This window comes from Schistocerca nitens, chromosome 1 (genome assembly GCF_023898315.1).
Source record: "Schistocerca nitens isolate TAMUIC-IGC-003100 chromosome 1, iqSchNite1.1, whole genome shotgun sequence".
Taxonomy (NCBI): Eukaryota; Metazoa; Arthropoda; class Insecta; order Orthoptera; family Acrididae; genus Schistocerca; species Schistocerca nitens.
Genome location: NC_064614.1, coordinates 508,417,940 through 508,439,029, shown reverse-complemented (window position 1 = coordinate 508,439,029; position 21,090 = coordinate 508,417,940). Strand labels below are relative to the sequence as shown.

The following is a 21,090-nucleotide window of genomic DNA, read 5'->3' as shown; positions in this document are numbered from 1 at the left end:
TTCGCAACCGTCTCCATGAAGCTGGGCTACGGTCCCGCACACCGTTAGGCCGTCTTCCGCTCACGCCCCAACATCGTGCAGCCCGCCTCCAGTGGTGTCGCGACAGGCGTGAATGGAGGGACGAATGGAGACGTGTCGTCTTCAGCGATGAGAGTCGCTTCTGCCTTGGTGCCAATGATGGTCGTATGCGTGTTTGGCGCCGTGCAGGTGTGCGCCACAATCAGGACTGCATACGACCGAGGCACACAGGGCCAACACCCGGCATCATGGTGTGGGGAGCGATCTCCTACAATGGCCGTACACCACTGGTGATCGTCGAGGGGACACTGAATAGTGCACGGTACATCCAAACCGTCATCGAACCCATAGTTCTACCATTCCTAGACCGGCAAGGGAACTTGCTGTTCCAACAGGACAATGCACGTCCGCATGTATCCCGTGCCACCCAACGTGCTCTAGACGGTGTACGTCAACTACCCTGGCCAGCAAGATCTCCAGATCTGTCCCCCATTGAGCATGTGTGTGACTGGATGAAGCGTCGTCTCACGCGGTCTGCACGTCCAGCACGAACGCTGGTCCAACTGAGGCGCCAGGTGGAAATGGCATGGCAAGCCGTTCCACAGGACTACATCCAGCATCTCTACGATCGTCTCCATGGGAGAATAGCAGCCTGCATTGCTGCGAAAGGTGGATATACACTGTACTAGTGCCGACATTGTGCATGCTCTGTTGCCTGTGTCTATGTGCCTGTGGTTCTGTCAGTGTGATCATGTGATGTATCTGACCCCAGGAATGTGTCAATAAAATTTCCCCTTCCTGGGACAATGAATTCACGGTGTTCTTATTTCAATTTCCAGGAGTTTAGATGTAGCTGTAGGCAGCACAACATCTCTCCTCCGAAGAAAAAGTTCAAAGCCGCGCCCTCACCCGGGAAGGTCGTGGATGCTGCCTTCTGGGACCCTCAAGGGATTATCCCATTTGGTGTCCCCGCTTACGGTACAACGATCAAATCTGAAGTGTACTTTGCCGCCGTCAGGTAACTCAAGAAACGACGTCAGCGTATTCCTTGCCATAAAAGTGCAGACGAACTCGTCCTTCTCCGTGACAACGCAAGGCCTCACGCAAGTCTGCATACCCGAGAGGAGCTCACAAAATTTCGTCAGAGTGTTCTTCCTCATCGACCCTGCTTTCCGGATCTCGCACAGGACGACTTCCTTCTGTCTCATCCAATTAAGGGTGCGTCCCGCGGGAAGCAGTACCTGTATGATGGGGACGCTATTGATGTAGCAAGACATTGGCTCCGACGTCGACTAGTAGAGTGGTACAATGCCGTCGTACAGGCCCTACCAGTAAGGCGGCGTAAGGCCGTCGCCCTGAACGGAGATTATGTTGAAAAACAGGTTTTTGTAGCCGGAAGAGGGGGGAGTAATACGGTATATTAGAATCCTGAATAAAACGAACCTTCTTTCAGAAAAAAACAACTGTTGAATCGCTTATTGAACGTCTCTCGTATTTCCAAGAGTTGAGAAACAGTGTAGTGATGTGTCTGATGACAGAAAAAGGAGCAGCACGTGACTCGCGAAACATGGCGATGAAGGTTACTGAGGTTTCATGACCACGTTAGGAAAATCACAACTGTCGTGAAGTTTCAAAACTCGTTCTGTGTCTGTGTGTGTTTCATTAGAACAATGTTGGTCTCTTAAACAACGTCGCTCCATCAGTGTTATTTTATTTGCTTGTTATTTCCGTTATCTTCCCGAGATGAACTGTAATGGCGACATCGACTGAGAGAGCCTCGATAACGGTGTTACACGGCGCGCTCGGAGCATTTGTCAGCCTGCTTACCCGTGTTCTTGGAAGGTGACGCGTTGTCGGATATTGTCTGGAATTGGCCAGTTAGGTGATAGGCGGTGGGCCGCTGATAAGGCGGGGCCACACCTGCCCGCGGGCGCGTCTGCTGCAGTCCGTGTTTGCCCGCCGTACGCCCAGCAACCAGCACGATGCGCGCACACACGCCCCTTGTTCTCGCCGCTGCCTTCGCCGTCATCGCTGCTGTCTGCACCCACGCGTCTGCCGCCAGTAAGTACCTGTGAAAGCCCAAGTAGGTGGTGTTTTCTGCTGAGCGACGAAGCGGGGAAGGGAAGGGTTTTAACCCCTCTCTCCCGGTCCAGATTGTAACAGACGGAGCTTTCGTACAGCTCTGGAAGAAGGCAGAAAGGAAGGGAGAGTCGAGGAATACCTATCAGAACACAAAAAGGTGAATATGCTCCTGTTTCTTCTGCTTAAAAGGTAGGGTACTATTTGCCCATACTACCTTACTCAGCGTCTTTAAAAATATTCCCAAAAATTGTGGTTCAAATGGCTCTGAGCTCTATGGGACTTAACATCTGAGGCCATCAGTCCCTAGAACTTAGAGCTACTTAAGCCTAACTAACCTAAGGACATCACACACATCCATGCCCGAGGCAGGATCCGAACCTGCGACCGTAGCGGTTGCGCGGTTCCAGACTAAAGTGCCTAGAACCGCTCGGCCACAACGGCCGGCCGAAAAATTATGGCATGCGAACGTATTCGCCCTCTTTTTAACAGGCACTCACTCCCATAAACTCCACGGCCTTTAATTCGCTCACACCCAATAGTCCACCGTCGTAAGTCGCTTATACCCATCCTCTCCCACTTGCCCATTCTCACAGCCCAACACACTGTCATTTTCTCTTTCTGTTTCTCTGTCACCATCTCCTGTCCTACTACTACTGTCTCCCCTCACTGTCACACTCTCCTTCTTGGTCTCTCTTACTGTTACTATCTTATTCATTCCTTCCTACTGCTGTTGTCTTTTCTCACTCTCACTGTTTCTTTCTTCCTCACTGTCACTGTCATAAACTCCGTGTCTCATTATCGGTGACTCTCGCCTACTTCCACTTCCTCCTCCTTTTTGTTCGTCGCTCACTGGCATTGTCTCCTTCACGCTTTACGAAGCATTGTCATCTCATTGTCAAGTATGTTCCATTGCCACTGTGTCCCTCTCTTTCTCTCACTCTGCTATTGTCTCCTTCACTCTTTCTGTACCGCAACAACTGGCTGCTACCTTTCGTTTCGTTCTCATTGCCACTCTCTCCTCTCTCAGCATAACAAAGCGCGAATATTTTACATGTCAAAATTTTTGGAAAACTCTTAAAGGAGCTGAGGAAGGTAGCATGAGGTAGCCGGCATCCAACCATTGAGCCACTCCTTTAAACACCAACATATTCGCTACCAGTCACAATAAAAGGTTATTTATTTGTCACGTTCATGTTTATACTGTATAAACACCTGAGGATGGGCGCAAGCCCGAAACCGGTCGTGTAACCTTTTATTGTGACTGGTAGCGGATATTTTTCTACACCCTATAAAGCAACAGTCACGGAGTTCGACAGAATCCACTATGGATAAAATTCACCAGCATATTCGCCGTTTTTGTTCTCTGATCGGAGCCTTTTTCCGCTGCTTCTGTTATTTTTCCTGCTTCAGTAGCGCATATCACTCAGATGAAAAGAACTTAATGAGTCAATAAAATTTTGGTAATTTAGTTACGTGAAACTCAAATAATGAAAAACTTATTTCACACTTCTGAACGAATTTTAGACGTAAAAAAGCTTTGCTTGTGCTTCAGTACTACAACCTGTGGTTCCCAGAAACCTTCTGATAATAACGCAGACATTTAAAGCATATTTGTCAGTGCTACGTCACTTTATAAAATACGTTTTCGCCTCACATCGGATTTTACGTGAGTATTCTACGTGTACATGTGGGGTAACTTTGAACCTCTGAATCTCTGAAACGGTAAAGATATCAAGAAAACGTTCAAGGCTGATCGAGAAAGGGATCTTAGTAATACATTGCCAAACTACAGCCTTCCTGTGCGTAGGCGTTTTGGAATCTGGGGCTCTGTTTTGGTAACCAGAATCCATGTTTTTTGGAACGTTTCTCGACGACGGACGAAGATTTTTGAAAGAGGGTTTATGACACTTTTAGATAAATGCCTAGAGGATATTCCGATAAAATTTGAGCAACTTTCTGAGTTTATTTATTATTTATATTTCGTCTCATGCCGGATTTTACATGCGTATTTTATGTGTAAAAGCAGGGTAACTGTGAACCTCTGTATCTCGGAAACGGATAAAGATACCAAGAATATTTTCAAGTTCGTTCGATATCGAGATCTTAGGAATATATCTCAAAAATTTTAGCCATTTACTGTGCATTTCCGTTTTGCAATCCGCGGCACGGTATTGGTACCCAAAAGCCATGTCTTTGCGGTATTTCTCGATATTGGATACAGATTTTTGGAAATAGGAAGATGGCACTAATAGTTAAATGCCCCAGGAAACATACAGTAAAAATTTGAGAAATTTGTGTTAGGTATTCGCTGATGATGATGATGAATAAATTGTCAAAACACCCGCTGCTGACGGCGAGAAATTGGTGTAAAACTTTGTTTTTAGGTTTTCTCAGAAACCGTCCAAGAACTAAATGGTGCTTCTATAATTCAATTACGGCACACCCAGACAACATCTAATGCAAAAAGAACCAAGCGATTTTCTTCATTTGCCTAAGCTGGAGGAAGTGTGTTAAACTCGAACGTTGACAATGTGCTGTTGGATATTTTCAGTATGACGGGAATATAAACGGACACTAGTCCCAGGACTATCTAAAATACTTGGGCCTGCCTTTCTATCACCAACAGGAGTGAGATATGAAGACCGGAAAAATTCCGTTTTTATGCGTGGCGTCTTCGAACTTATTGGTTGCTCATGCTGTCGCTTGCGTACCGATTAGGTTGTAACGTCCCTTGGACATGGAGATCGATATAGACAGAGCATAATTCGGAATGTTTCAAGCGTGGGGAAGAATATGTGCTGTGTCCTTTCAAAGCAATCATCCCGAGATTTGTCTGCAGCTATTTAGAGAATCCAGAGCGATTTAGATAAATAAGGATGGTCGGGCGCCTATCTGAATCGTCGTCCTCCCAAATGCGAGTCCAATGTAGTAACACCGCCCCGTTCCGCTCAGTAATGCGGAAAAATATTGGCAGTGGTTTTGTCAGGTGCGAGTCCAGGGTTCGTATCTGGGGAGAGGCCAACGGGAGGGGGGGGGCAGTGGTTAGTTTATTTTGTTACTGGGTATTTTGTTACTGGGTCTCTACGACCCTACTCCAACGTAAATGTAAGTTGCTATCATCCCCACTTTTATCGCGCGACAGATGCCTACAATATTAATAATAATCAGAATAAAATACATAAAATGTTTTTATATGATAGTATAAACTGTTCCTCTTCATCTCTTCATCTCTGCCTACACTCATTTGAGACTGCTTACCATGCTGAAACGTTCGTCTCCTCCAATTTTTATCCCCCCGTATTTTCTTCCTTTACCAAATTCAAAATTCCTTGATATTTCAGGATGTGTCATACCAATCGAGCCTTTCTTTTAGTAAAGTTATGCCATAAATTTCTTTCGCACCCAATTCAAGTTAATAAATCCTCATATTTTACTAGATCTATCCGCACAATCTTCGTCATTTTTTTTTTTTTACAACAGCACGTTCCAGGAGTTTCAATTCTGTTCCTGTCTGAACTGCTTATCATCTACGTTTCACTTTCTCCAGACAAATACCTCCAAATTAGATTTACTAGCATTTAAATTGATGTTAAATGTAAAAAATGCCGCTTTTTTCAGGAATCATTTTATTGTTATTATGTCTGCATTTTATACCCTCTCTTGTGTGGCCATCAACTCATACCATTTCTTTGTTTTCTTTTTGTCAGTATTTTTCCTACGATCTCGTTTAGAGACACTATACATTCCGCTCACCTCATCTTCAAGCCCTTTGCCGTGTCTGACAGAATTTCAGTGTCATCGGCAAACGGCAAACTTTCCATTCATTTTCCCTTCAATTCCATTTCTACATTTCTCATTACAAAAGATTTTACTGTCCATCTAGTCTGCATTCATTGTTAAAGTTGTACCTTTTTCCTTTCATCATGAAACATATTCAATAAGCTGCCAGATGGTCGCGAATGGAAGAGTGATTCAGAAGGAATGGAATAAATTTCTTTATTTCACGTCTGTGATCACAGACTTGTACGCCCTACAGCTTAAAACAGTAAAATAGGTCATGATGAAAAGAGTTATTGACATACTTGTGAAAATTACGCGCTTTAAATACGATGAAACATAGCAGTTTTAAAACATGTCCTAATGTAATGGAGCCATAGTGGCATTGTCAAATGATAAACACAAAATCAACATCAGCATCGTCACACATACTGGTTCACTCATTAACCGTGTCGGATCATAGCTACAGTCAGCCTGTGGAAGGATGCCTTTACCTGGCGGCATTCTTAACAGCACATCCAAGCAACTGAAAAATGTCGTGTTACACGTATCCGCCTATATTCTAGAATTACTCGCCATTGCTCTTAGTAATCATGCTTCTTTACTCTCCGATGACTGTGAAATTTGGAAACTGCTGTGCGTTAAACACAAATATTTTTAGCAATATATTTTAGGGAGCTCCATGCCCCTTCTCCCCCTCCCCCTGCCCCAACCCCTCGCCATTAGATCCGCCGCACCTAGCCTCCGTTAAGTAATCATCTCAGAATACGCAACAGGGAAACATCCGAAGTGCAAATCAGCTGGATGGTGATTCGGCCACTGGTGATCCATTTTATGAGTACAGTGCTCCAGCAAGTGCAACATCGTGTTCTGAGGTGCATTTCCTCCCCCTCCCCCCTGGCGTCTCCCAGAAGCGGTAAGTGCATACTGCCATCAGTCAACAGCTTCCTGTTGACAGAAATTACGCGTTACATTAGCAGTCGCGTTTATCCTGTTTCCCAAGATGCATTTCAGTGAATTATACCTCCATCATGACGTGAATTTATGCCAATAAGTCAAGTACGCATTGATGTAAGATTTTGGGTAACATATGAAACTGTCTGGCATTTTCATCGCAGAGGTGAACACAATGTGAATGTAAATCCGTCACTGGCCACAGGCTGATTTTCCAGTCGGATTTGCATCATATGCACTTTCTACAAGACTGAACTAAGCAAAGATGGCGTATTAAAAACGAACAGATGCGAAGAACATATGATAATGATGATAAACTCCCATACTCCTTGACAGAGCGTAGGGGTCGATGCGGGAGACCCGCACCGCCGTAATAGGCAAGGTCCTTGCGGAGATGGTTTGCCATTGCCTCCCTCCTGCCGTAATGGGGATGAATGATGATGATGATGATGACACAACAACACCCAGTCATCTCGAGGCAGGTGAAATTCCCTACCCTGCCGGGAATCGAACCCAGGACCCCGTGCTCGGGAAGCGAGAACGCTACAGCGAGACCACAAGCTGAGGACAGAAGAACATATACGAGTAAATTAAAAAAGTAGTATATGAAATATGTCATTGTTGGCAGCATTATGTAATCAAAACATAGAGCTTTCTAGTAAAATACCTTTTCCGGATTCTGCCGCCAGACAGTGTCATAGGTTACGTAAATACATTCACGCTTTATTCTCATAAATCCATGTGGTGATACAAGCACAAAACTCTGACACAGGTTGACTGCGGTGGAATAAGTTAAATGTGACTAGCTGCAGAAATTTGTTGTTTCAGTTGGTATTCACAACAGTTAACGTCAAACCTATTGGTTCGCATTCAAAGTTAACGCTTAACATTGCTTTGAAGTCACGTATGTTGATAGCATCGTTGAAGGCATCGTTCTTAGCACATTAGAGCCTAAGGATGCATATAAAAAAGAACATTTTAGAATATTTCCAATAGTGCTTGATGACACATATCCAGTCAAAAAATGTGTACGTCTTCGGAATGGAGATCGCTGTAGTAAAGCAGTTATGATATGTGTCCAATAATACCAATTGCCTGCCGGCCGGAGTGGCCGAGCGGCTCTAGGCGCTACAGTCTGGAACCGCGCGACTGCTACGGTCGCAGGTTCGAATCCTGCCTTGGGCATGGATGTGTGTGATGTCCTTAGGTTTAAGTAGTTCTAAGTTCTAGGGGACTAATGACCTCAGAAGTTAAATCCTATAGTGCTCAGAGCCATTTGAAGCATTTTTGAACCAATCGCCTGAAACTGACATAATCTACTTTTTTCTTTCCGGAAACGTGTGATTCATATTACAGAGTTATCAAACAGGGTCAACGACATGCACGGGCATGCAAAGAACTTGTGACGTCACACTAGTCTGCTTGTCCGTCACACTCCGCGAACGCTCGGCTCCGTGCAGGACCCACGGGAAATCAATATGTAATTGAAAAGGCACCCACTAAAGGTCTTAATTTTGTCGTGTTCTATCAAAAGCTTGCGTGCATTTAAACACGCTGTCAAGGATTATTAAACTCGTCTGAAATAGTTACTCGCTCCGAGCCGGAGACGGCTGCTGGCGCTCGTAATACCTGCGGTGTCACGTGCTGTGACGTCCGTGCCATGCCCTGTCTTTCTGGTGGGCCTGGGTATCAAAGCGGGGACGACAACTTAACTGTTTCCTCGACTAGTCATGATTCAACACCAGGCGAGTTTATGTGTATAGGAGGGACATAGTGTGATTTAGTCTTTCCGAAACGCATAATATATGTCGTTGATATTTGCTGCTGATACATTACAAAAATTGTAGCTCCTATTAAAAACCGGTCTGAACTTATAATTGCTTTAGACAAAAAGCCTCTTAGGAAGTCTTGTATCGATCACGAAAATAATTTTATTTTTCATACCACGACGCGTTTCGGGAAAACCCCATCATCAGATCTATTTAAAGCAATACATCTTGTCGGTTCCTACGTCATTCCGTAGCACTATCAGTTTTATCCTCGAAGAAATAAATAAATTTCTGGACTATTCACTATCAGTCATCAACATCCTTTCAGCCTTAGTCCATCTTAGCCTTCTCCTTCCTGAGTCTCTTCGGCGAAAACGTCTATCACAGTGCCATTTTTGGAACCTTGTATTGCCCACACTCTTCCAGTTGCTTCTGTATTCCTCCACTTTTTCCCGTTATGCAGATATTTGTAATTCAGCCCATTATCCTAGTTTCTTCAGTTATTAACGTGTGTATCCCAGGAGCGTTCCAAAGAATTCGGTTTCTGTAGCTCGTATATGGCTGAGACCGTTCTGTCTTAATGCCCGCGTTTCACTTCCATATAGAGTAACCGGCACTGCCATATCCTTGAGCTTTATTTCGGTTCTCGGGGTTGTCAATTTTTTTTCTAATGCTTTTACGGATTGCCTGACACCTTCCTAATTTATTATTTGTATCTCTGTTGTAATTATAGGAGATATCACAGCCTAAATAATTAAACTGTTGAAGACTGAAGGTCAGGATTTCAGTCAGATCACGTCGACTTCTTGCCACGATATTTCGGCTGACAGACATTCAGCCATCTTCAGGTGAGTATTTTGCCAAAACATTCACCTGAATGGTTGTCAGCCGAAATATCATGGCAAGAATTCGATATAATCCGACTACAATCCCGGAACTCCATGGAATACTCTTTACGCCTGGAAAATTTCAAAAACTGCAAGTCAATGCTTTTTACTAACGCTTCGTTCTTATCTTCAGGATTAGTAGAAAGATCTGCCTTAGGGTTAAACGAAATACTTTTATACTGTTCAATTCATTCTTCATGTGTTATCACGTCTGTTGTCTCCTTCTGGTTTATTTAAATGCTTTAATAATTTATAGGAAGTTTTGTCTTTAGTATACATCGTCTTCCACATTACTCAAGAATTTTTGCCAGTTGATCTTGTTAGAGATTCTGCAATATTTATTGCCAGTTATTGAGATTATTACCTCGACGTGTCAATCTGTCCACTTCATGGGATGCGGGAAAACTTGCAAATGATTTTGTTAATTACAGTACTATGTCTGTAACGCTCAAAGTGATTTTTATGGTTTCTGCCTCTAGTTACGCAGGTCTGAAACACATTCTGCCTTTTCTTTATCTGCTTGTGAGAAAACGCAAACCCATGTGTCTTTATTGATTCATCACTAATAAGTAGTCGATGTAGCCAGTCAAAAAATTATGATTTTTGTATGCCGACTGATCTCAAAACATAGTAAAAACTATCCGTATATCTACTGATTTAATATAATTCATTGTTCGATATCTACAGAAATAATACCACAAAGAATTAAGAAGTGTTAGATTTACTATTGTCTATTCTGAAACTTCCAAAATCTGAACTGTGTGCTACATCATCAATTACGTTCCCAAGCTAACTTCCCAAATAACTGTTATAACGGCCTTCTGCCTGAATAGTGCAAGATCATTTGGATTCGTGACCAGTTCAAAACACCCGTGCCGTTTAGGGGTGGTTGTGTTTCACCAAATGAGGTCTAGTGTTTGAAAGTATTTGAATTTTCATATCATTTTTATACTCCCAAATGTGACTTTTAGTGATGGACAGATAAGTGAAGGTCACTAAAATTGTGTCTCCACTGTTGATAGCTTACTCATATTACCTTGCGTTATGCAAACATGAAATATCCTGTTAGCTTTTCCTACCCGCTCTCATTATTATTTTCGACCTTTCTCTCTATTAGCATCAAAACATCTTTTTCGAGATCGGCGACTATGAAAAGGGGTGTCGACTATGATTCTTGGTACGAATGGTCAATAGGAAACACATACGGCTGAGATATACCGTAGCGATGCTTCGAGTTTTGATTTCAGTGAATAAGATAAAAATACAGTCTGAAAAGATGGGTGGTAGATTTTTTTCATTGCCTTTTCATAGTAATGATGACGGGTAAAAGGATGAAGTATTCGGGAGCAGCAAAACAAAAACGTTTGTGCAGTCGTCCATATTTGGATTCTCTGTCTTAGGTGATAAATACTCCCACCTGTCATTCTCTGTCACATCTCTTCCAAATGAAACAATGGTCCCTGTTTACTAATAAGGAAGTCGGAGAAATGGGAAGTTCTGATATTAATAGTTTTTACTCCTATTTTTACCATAGTGTTTAGTAACCCGTCAGCTTACTCACGTGGACGTGTGTTATAGAAGCAACACGACATGATGAAAAACAGCTCAGTGCCTCCACTGGGATCCCAAAATTTCTATAGATCTCTAGGTTAAATTAGAATAGTTCCCAGATATATATCCAGAGCTGCATGTTTCGAATATCTGGTCCTCTATGCGTGTTTCAGCAATAATATGGTCTGTTCTCCCATGCACACCTGTAAGAAGCATCTGATTGTCTGCATCTGCTGCAGAATGAAGTCCCTGCCTCTTACATTCTCTTTGTAGAAGAATGGAGGGTAAAGCAAGTCTTTGCTACAAGTAGTTGCAATGAGCGGGAAAATGCTTCCCGTGGACACTGTTGCGACAGTGTTGCCAGCAGTTACGCCTCCGATAAGGCCGCACCCATGCTCCGACGGTTTGTTGCCAAAGTCTGGCTACGTGGCCAAGGCTGGACGCGCAGTACTCGAAACCGCTCTTATCTTACATTTTGATAAGGCCAATTCGTTCCAACAAACCTCGTTTTTTTCCGCTCTCGTACGGTAATGAGAGTACGACAGCAGCGCAATATATTACCGACAAGTCCACTCTTCGACCATTGAGACGTAGACCGAATTTCAAACATTTGGACTGATTGTATGGTTGATTTGGGGGACGGGAGCAAACAGCGAGGTCATCGGTGCCAGCGGATGAAGGAAGGATTTCGTCCGTGCACTTTCAAAGGAATTATCCCAGCATTTTGCCTGAAGCGATTTGGTAAAATATCGGAAAACATATATCACGATGGCCGAACGCGGCTTTGAACCGTCGTCCTCCCGAGTGCGAGTCCCGTGTGCTGACGACTGCGCCACGTTGCTCGGTATACGTTTGGGGATGACGACCTCTTCCACCACTGTTTACTCTTCCCAACAGGGAAACTGATATTATAAACGGTGTTGACGGTACTGTTTCCCACGACCTTCATAACAGGGCCGCATTGAGACTGCGTTGTTAGTCATTAAGGACTGTAGTAGTTTCGTCCTTAATGTGTACTTCTTCAGTGTTAAATGACAAAGAAATCGGTGTGTAAAGAAAGAATATTGTGGTTCAACACCGAAGTTATTAATACACGGAATGGTAATTCATTAAGTTAACCTATTTAAGGAATTATCTCTGAGTTCTCCTGAAGCGATTTCGAGAAACCACATTAGAATTATTCTCGAACGCTGTGCAACTTACACCATATAATGTCTTCCTTACTACAAATATTTCCACTGCACAACACAATGAAAGGGCCACTTTTTCGAAACCCCTTAATCGCCTCCCCTTTTTGAACGCCCCCCCCCCCCCCTATTGGTTCCTACCTGTACACCAAAGCATACGTTGGGGTGGCACTCCTTCCCCCTCCCCCCTCAAAGGGCTGCGATCACGTTCATTGTGATTATTGACCCATGACGTCCTAACAGAAGGATTGAATCGTGGAAAGGTTCAGCAGTGTCAAAGGATATGAAGAACATCGTGCTGTTGCTCATCGCACTGCGAATTGTCGTTTCCGACCACGGAATGTGAGGGATTCAACGCACCAAGAAAAGTGATTGCACTAACGTCCATTTTGCCACCTCCTAAATCCTTTCCATGTCGATTCTGAGTGGCGATGTATCTGAAATATTTTCCTCGGCCATCCATAAGAAAACCGCGTGATTTCAAGGCTGGGCGTCGCGGTTCTGACCTCCATCGCAGAGGCGTCAAATGAAGGGTTGAAAAATGTGGGTTAGAGGGGCTGTGAGGACATTGCCATTTATGCGATTGCAATCTTTGTCGGCGTATTCCAGTGATGAATTCTTCTGGCGAAGATGATGGGTACGAAACTCATTGAAACGTAGCGACAAGAGGACGCCACCACTCAGCTGATAACCCGAGAAGAATTCATCAGCGACATTGCCATTGTGTGACACGTCCACAGTGAATTGTGGTGAAATTTGGTGCCAATGTGATATCATTAAACTAACCACCTTAACAGCTCACAAGAACGTCTGAGCTTTGATTATTTTTTCCGCGTGTGTCTATACTTTGCTGTTTGAGGCTTCACTCAACCCTAGGGTGACGTCGCAGGTCGCCACGCTTTTGCACCGTTACAAAGTAAGGTTGTAGGCACATTTGAACCAAATTTTAAAGTTCCACCTCGCAATAGGACAGAATTAGAGGGTTTAGAAAAAGTGACCCTTTAATAGGGTTGCACAATGAATGTAGATTAGAAACATATATGAAGATGGTCATCTGGGTTCATGACCCAGTCCGGATTAAAGTTTTAATCTGTCAGCATTTTTCAAAACAGTGCACACTCGGCAGTAGAGTGATAGGTTCATTTTGGATATAACCCCTGGCTTGAGCGGAAGCTATTTTTCCGGTACGATGGCTAAGTATGGGGAAACCATTCAACTCTTCCTCCTTTTACTTGAACTGTTCCTGAGCTTTCTGATCCTCAATCGATTATTAGCCTAGTATTTGTTATTGATATAATGAGTTATTTCAACACTCTCAATGATTATTTACAGGGAAAGGGTCAGTTAATTGTATCTCTGTTTTCTAAAATTTTCTCAATGCAAATGAAATTGGAGTTACGGGGAAACCACTGCCAGGGCTATAATTTCATGTATTTTCCGAATATTACGAATTTCACAACTAACATTAATAACGACATTCTTTAATAATTATTTCCGTCTCTGTATTTTAGATGCAGCATTCGTCAAAAGATTCAAAGATCTGAGGTCATTAGCACTGGAATTTTTTCATGTCACCATGTGCAATTGACAACAGAACTGTGTGCAATTAGAATCAATGAGTCTGCAATGTGACCGGATCATTAAGGAGAAGTTTAAAATGACGAATGACGTCATTCAGTTTTATTCTTACTTTCCACAGGGTAGATTTCTTCATATACATGAGAAAGCGACAGCTATAATGCATATTTTGGGTTCTACATATTAAGTGAACAACTTTTTCAGCCTTACAGCTTTGCGAATCGAAACATTGGTCATAAATGACAGATAGACATCTGAGGGCCGCTCTCCGACTGTGCATCACAAGTAGTACTTGCCCAGGTATTCCCTCGCTTACAGCAAAACAGGGGAAATATATATCATAATATACGTAAATGAAAAATAACAATGCCTGCATTTTGTATGTAATTTAAATACTTTACATAGTAATAAGATAGTGTTAGGTTTAACCTGCCGCCATTATCACGTCCAGGTATGACGCACTACCCGCAATGCCTGCCCGGTTAAATGTTCAAATGTGTGTGAATTCCTAAGGGACCAAACTGCTTAGGTCATCGGTCCCTGGACTTAAACACCACTTAAACTAACCTATGCTAAGAACAACACACACACCCATGCCCGAGGGAGGACTCTAACCTCCGGCGGGAGAGGCCGCTGCCGGCCGCGGTGGTCTCGCGGTTCTAGGCGCGCAGTCCGGAACCGTGGGACTGCTACGGTCGCAGGTTCGAATCCTGCCTCGGGCATGGATGTGTGTGATGTCCTTAGGTTAGTTAGGTTTAAGTAGTTCTAAGTTCTAGGGGACTGATAACCACAGCAGTTGAGTCCAATAGTGCTCAGAGCCATTTGAACCATTTGGAGAGGCCGCTGCCCGGTTAAGCTGGGCACACTCTGTCGCTCCCCCTCGCCACCCCGTTGCTGTGCTTACACGTAAGTTTCCAGCGGTTACGTTACGTCTGCCGGGCTGCACTGGGCTTGGGTAAACGGGAGCCCATCTGACCACATCTAGAGGGGGTTCATAGAGGTGCGGTAAGGGGTATTTTTCACACCATAACTTGCGCCGAGTCATTCATCTTAATACGAACATGAATCAGGATGTTTTTTCAACATTCTCGGTGAGCAAGTGTCACGCTTGCCACTCCTGTGTCACAACAAAGTACTGGTACAACTACCAATGTATAAACATAACAAACAAATAAAGGTGATGCCAAGACGCTGAAATATTTACTTAAATGTACTATAGTAAACGTAAGGTTCTTCCAGTATAATTCGTTCCTCACAACAAAAATATTAGTTTACAAAAAGAAAAAAAAACAGTTGCTCTAAACGTCAAAAAAATGTTGGCACACCTTCACAAAAATGAAGTTGAAATCTCTATAATTGACGTAACTCAGTTCTAGTAGCCTGTGTGTATACCGTTCACACTGATGACAGTTTGTAGACATCTTGGCATGAAGTGAATCAAATTGCGAGTAATATCTTCGATCATTCCTCTTACAACACCGCCTGAAACTCATGCTTCCCTATAGAATGACGTTTTCTTGTATCCAAATATGTCCAAAGACGCTCTATCAGGCTGAGATCAGGGCTCTGTGGTGGAGTAAAAAGCCTTCTTGGAACATCCTGTAATAACTACACTCGAGTTCTCAGAGCCTTATGTTCAGGATCGTAAGATTGTTGAAAGTAAAAGACGCCATCAAGACTCAGTTTCTGTGTACTGCTATGTAAACCGACTCGCAAAAGATCGACATATTTACAATGATCCATGACATCTTCAGTAAGTCACCAACACCAGAAGATGCCATGCATCCCCAAACAATCGCGCTTTCTCCCCATGTTTTACTGTAGTTAGGACATGTGATCAGAGCTCTGTATTTGGTTTGGGCCACACTTCTCTCTTTCCGTTAGGGCCAAACAAATTAAACTTGGATTCGTCAGAAAATAGCACAGCATTCTAAAATTCAATCGGTTTACATAATCGTAGGTAAACTGCAAGGTTTTTTTTCGGTTAACTTCCGAAATAAATGGCTTCTTTCTGGGAGATCTGCCACGAACAGCCGGTCGGGGTGGCCGAGCGGTTCTAGGCGCTTCAGTCTGGAACCGCGAGACCGCAACGATCGCAGGTTTGAATCCTGCCTCGGGCATGGATGTGTGTGATGTCCTTAGGTTAGTTAGGTTTAAGTAGTTCGAAGTTCTAGAGGACTGGTGATCTCAGCTGTTAATTCCCATAGTGCTCAGAGCCATTAGAACCATTTGCCACGAACATCAGCTGCGTTCAAAACATCCCTTATAGTCTGAGCGCTGACCCATTTGTTGGACGTTGACTGGATGCCCAATACAAACGACCCTGCACTTGTATAGGGCTCTTTTTGAGCAAGAGCTAACTATCCTTCGACGCTCCCTACATGTAAGAACTCTTGGACGCCCGGATATGCCTTTATTGTCTGCTGTACCGGTCTCTTGAAACTTCTTGATGTTTGTCCGCAATGTTGTATAACTAACAAAAAATTCTTTACCCATCTCACGGTAACTTTAACCCTGCGAATACAATAAAACTGCCTTATTGCAAAACGACACTATATGCTCTTGCCCCTTCGGACTCATCGTAACACGTGAATGCCCTTTAAAAAAAATGGCTCTGTGACTTAACGTCTGAAGTTATTAGCCCCCTAAACTTAGAACTACTTAAACCTAACTAACCTAAGGACATCACACACATTCGAGGCAGGATTCGAACCTGCGACCGTAGCGGTCGCGCGGTTCCAGACTGTAGCGCCTAGAACCGCTCGGCCACTCCGGCCGGCTGAATGCCCTTTACACCGGCCGTCAGGTAGGCGACTGAACTGTTTGTCAATTGCGATTGCACAAATATGGCCTGCGCAATGCTGTCTGTCAAGCACAGTAACAAACGTGCTACAGTGTGCCAATACTTTTTTTGTGCAGGAGGGAACACTCATTTAATTCTGTTTTGCTGTAAAAATATTTTAATGTGGAAATTATTTCTTTTTTGAGTCAGAGTTAGTGGTATACATACAATTTTACTAACATTTATACATTTTGTATTAGATGCATAAGGTGTCTGTGGCAATATTTTTTGGTGCCACTGTACTACTTTATGAGGAGGATGCCATGGGTACTTCAGTCTTCTAAGGTGAGAGCAGTCGCGTACACAGTTATACACGCATACGTTCCCGGTTTGAGGAGCTCTCGGACGCCTTATGTCACCTCGACTGGCCTCTAACTCACTCTTAGTCCCATAGACAATGTCTGGGACTATCTGGAACAACGAGAGAGACGCAGCGTTGAACATCCCCGTAGTTTGTGTAGTTCTACAGGCGCTAACCATCAGTCAGCTGGCTGTGGCATACCAGAGGAAACTTGTTGGCTCCCATTCTCGCTAGCCTGATGGCATTATCTAGGATACAGGTGGTGTTACGCTATTAGCACAGTCCAACACGTACAGTCACCACGCTTTCCTTCATTTTTATTACACGCCGTGACAGCAGCTCTCCAAACGGATAGAAAGCTACACTTCCGCACACGATATCGGATGAGTTCGAATAGTACCGTTTATATTGATTTGTAGCAAAGTTTTTACAATAGGGAACGTGTGTAGGGCCATAAAAATTAGCGCTAAATAAAATTCGACGACACATTTGTCTTTCTTTACTTCCCTAAGATCTCTGGGACGTATGGAAAGGTAAATTACAGAACAGTTTATTTATGATTGTCTTGTAAGCCACAGGTACTTACTGAAGAAAGTCACATTCTTCTAAAAAAATAATAAAAGCTAGTAAACATACAGGACCTGACTTCTGCAGAAAGGCCTCTTTTATCTACTCAGTAAGATGAATTTTTCGTCACTACACTTTCAGTCAAATCAGTGAATGTGAAACATGTGAAACGTGTGAAACTTGTATGGAGTGCAGTATCTACTTTATTTAGTGTACGAAATAGGACACGACAACTTCAGCTGAAAAGAAAATCACACAAACACGTTAATAAAACGTCGAAAGCAATGAAACAGATTCTCAACATTGAGATACAAATTGCAGAATTGTTGCTATCTCTGAGCCACAAACAGCAAGAATCTTCAACACATTCGTTTTCGAAGCCAAACTAAGTACATTTATTATAAAAATATTGTTGTATTAGATACCTGAGTGAAGTGGAAGAACTCGCGAAACATTAGCCTCTATATGAGATAGTTACATGTCAAGGAAACTGATTATCATAATGAGAACAAACAGAAATATATGCAAGAAACATGTTTAGTTTCTGTTGTTTTAAGCTGAGTAAGCTGCTATTAGACACATATTCGAAAGTTGCAGCTTATGTCACTGAATCAGTGAGATTCTGCCTTTTTTACATCTGTTTGCGATCACTCAAATCTCTCGATAATTTAGTAATGTGGGCATCTGTTTGTAGCTATCCGCCTCCGCCACAAGTTGTCAACAACGTAGCAAAAAAATGGTTCAAATGGCTCTGAGCACTATGAGACTTAACATCTGAGGTCATCAGTCCCCTAGAACTTAGAACTACTTAAACCTAACTAACCTAAGGACATCACACACATCTATGCCCGAGGCAGGATTCGAACCTGCGACCGTAGCGGCACCATGTAGCAGTTCACTAATTTATATTTATTTCAAACGCACTTGGCTCAACCAATATTTTGCTTCGCTGTTCATATTCCTACGGCGACATATCATTTGGCCATCTTTCCACCCATTTACACCACTGGCCATTAAAATTGCTACACCAAGAAGAAATGCAGATGATAAACGGGTATTCATTGGACAAATATATTATTCTAGAACTGACATGTGAGTACATTTTCACTCAATTTGGGTGCATACATCCTGAGAAATCAGTACCCAGAACAGAGCTTGGGTGGCGTGTACAGGTACAGCTGCCCATGCAGCTTCAACACGATACCACAGTTCGTCAAGAGTAGTGACTGGCGTATTATGACGAGCCAGTTGCTCGCCCACCATTGACCAGACGTTTTCAACTGGTGAGAGATCTGGACAATGTGCTGGCCAGGGCAGCAGTCGAACATTTTCAGTATCCAGAAAGGCTCGTACAGGACCTGTAACGTGCGGTCGTGCATTATCCTGCTGAAATGTAGGGTTTCGCAGGGATCGAATGAAGGGTAGAACCACGGGTCGTAACACATCTGAAATGTAACGTCCACTGTTCAAAGCGCCGTCAATGCGAACAAGAGGTGACCGAGACGTGTTACCAATGGCACCCCATATCGTCACGACAGGTGATACGCCAGTATGGCGATGACGAATACACGCTTCCAATGTGCGTTCAACGCGATGTCGCCAAACACGGATGCGACCATTATGATGCTGTAAACAGAACCTGGATTCATCCGAAAAAAATGACTTTTTGCCATTCGTGTACCCAGGTTCGTCGTCGAGTACACCATCGCAGGCGCTCCTGTCTGTGATGCAGCTTCAAGGGTAACAACAGCCATGGTCTCCGAGCTAATAGTCCACGCTGCTGCAAACGTCGTCGAAGTGTTCGTTGTTGTTGTCTTGCAAACGTCCCCATCTGTTGACTCAGGGATCGAGACGTGGCTGCACGATCCGTTACAGCCATGCGGATAAGATGCCTGTGATCTCGACTGCTAGTGATACGAGGCAGTTGGGATCCAGCACGGCGTTCCGTATTACTCTCCTGAACCCACCAATTCCATATTCCGCTAACAGTCATTGGATCTCGAAAAACGCGAGGAGCAATGTCGCGATACGATAAACCGCAATCGCGATAGGCTACAATCCGACCTTTATCAAAATCGTTAACGTGATGGTACGCATTTCTCCTCCTTACACGAGGCATCAAAACAACGTTTCACCAGGCAACGCCGGTCATCTGCTGTTTGTGTATGAGAAATCGGTTGGAAACTTTCCTCATGCCAGCACGTTGTAGGTGTCGCCACCGGCGCCAACCTTGTGTGAATGCTCTGAGAAGCTAATCAATTGCATATCACGGCATATTCTTCCTGTCGGTTAAATTTCGCGTCTGTAGCACGTAGTGTATATTAGCAGCAGGGAAATAACATTTGGGTCCTCGAAACGTAACGCTTACCGACTCGCACCATAACAATTATTTTCTTCATTAACTAGAAAATAATTAAAAACAAATATTAATCTTACGGCTGGCTTTCTCGCCACTAGGGTCGCTAGAGTCGTTTCAACTGTCAAACGGTAACAAATTTTCGTATATGTTAGACTGTGGTATTAGAGTGGTGTCTTCTGGTGCTTACTAATTTTTTCCGCGATTTGTTTATGAGTACGTACGTCGTATCTGTTTGCCTCGCGACGTAGGTACTGTACGGTGCCGAGCTAACGCCTCGCAGCCACTCATCGGCTGTCGCGTAACGTGATAGGCGGCGTCAGGGCAGATAACGCTATCGGCGCAGTGTAGACCAGCGCTCCATCTGGCAATGGCGTCCATCCCGTCTGCCAGGCAGCGCCTTGCGGGCACACTCGCTCCACATTCATTACTTTTCGTATTGGTATATTTGTCTTTTGACTGTGTACTTTGCGCTTTAGAGTTGTGTATTTATTTACTCAACCTGATCATACTAGGACCTTCGGGCCCTCTCTTACATCGGACCAGAATTTCGAACCTACAGTACCTTTTTTACATCTCAGTTAGCTAAAAAAATAACAATAATTTTAATATGAAACATAGTAATAAAATGACTTTACTGTTTGTGGAGACTGAATAAATAGTAGTGACTAAGAGTTAATGAAGTTAATAATGCCAGTACTTCTACACCAACTAAGAACACTGCGAAATGGGAAAGATCTTACTGGAAAGAAGTATGTGAAGGCATGATGACTGAGCAAAGGGACAATGGCAGCCATCATTATTGCTTTAGCATTCATTAACTGTCTTTTGAAACTGGAGATGTTATTCAATTCTCTAATGCAATGAGGGAGCCGCGCGGGATTAGGCGAGCGGTCTAGGGCGCTGTAGTCATGGACTGTGCGGCTGATGCAGGTGGAGGTTCGAGTCCTCCCTCGGGCATGGGTGTATGTGTTTGTCGTTAGGATAATTTAGGTTAAGTAGTGTGTAAGCTTAGGGACTGATGACCTTAGCAGTTAAGTCCCATAAGATTTCACACACATTTGAACGTTTTTTTGAACAATGAGGGAGGTTATTCCAGAGTTGGGTTCCTGCCACTAAAAAGAAGTGGCTCAGCAGTGAAGTGGGACAGAAAGGATTTTGCACTGATTGGAATGAGTGTTTCTGCCGTGCTGTTCACACGAGGGCAAGGTCGACGAGAGA

General features: G+C 43.6%; 1 protein-coding gene across 1 annotated transcript in view; it reads left to right on the top strand.

Annotated features, from left to right (window-relative positions):
* Positions 1-1,925: 1,925 nt before the first annotated feature.
* LOC126253092 (uncharacterized) overlaps positions 1,926-21,090 on the top strand; it is a 44,715-nt gene continuing 25,550 nt past the window's right edge. The window contains exon 1 of the mRNA XM_049954199.1: positions 1,926-2,079. Within this exon, the coding sequence (XP_049810156.1) occupies positions 2,001-2,079 (79 nt within the window). The 5' untranslated portion in view covers positions 1,926-2,000. The remainder of the gene's footprint in view (positions 2,080-21,090) is intronic.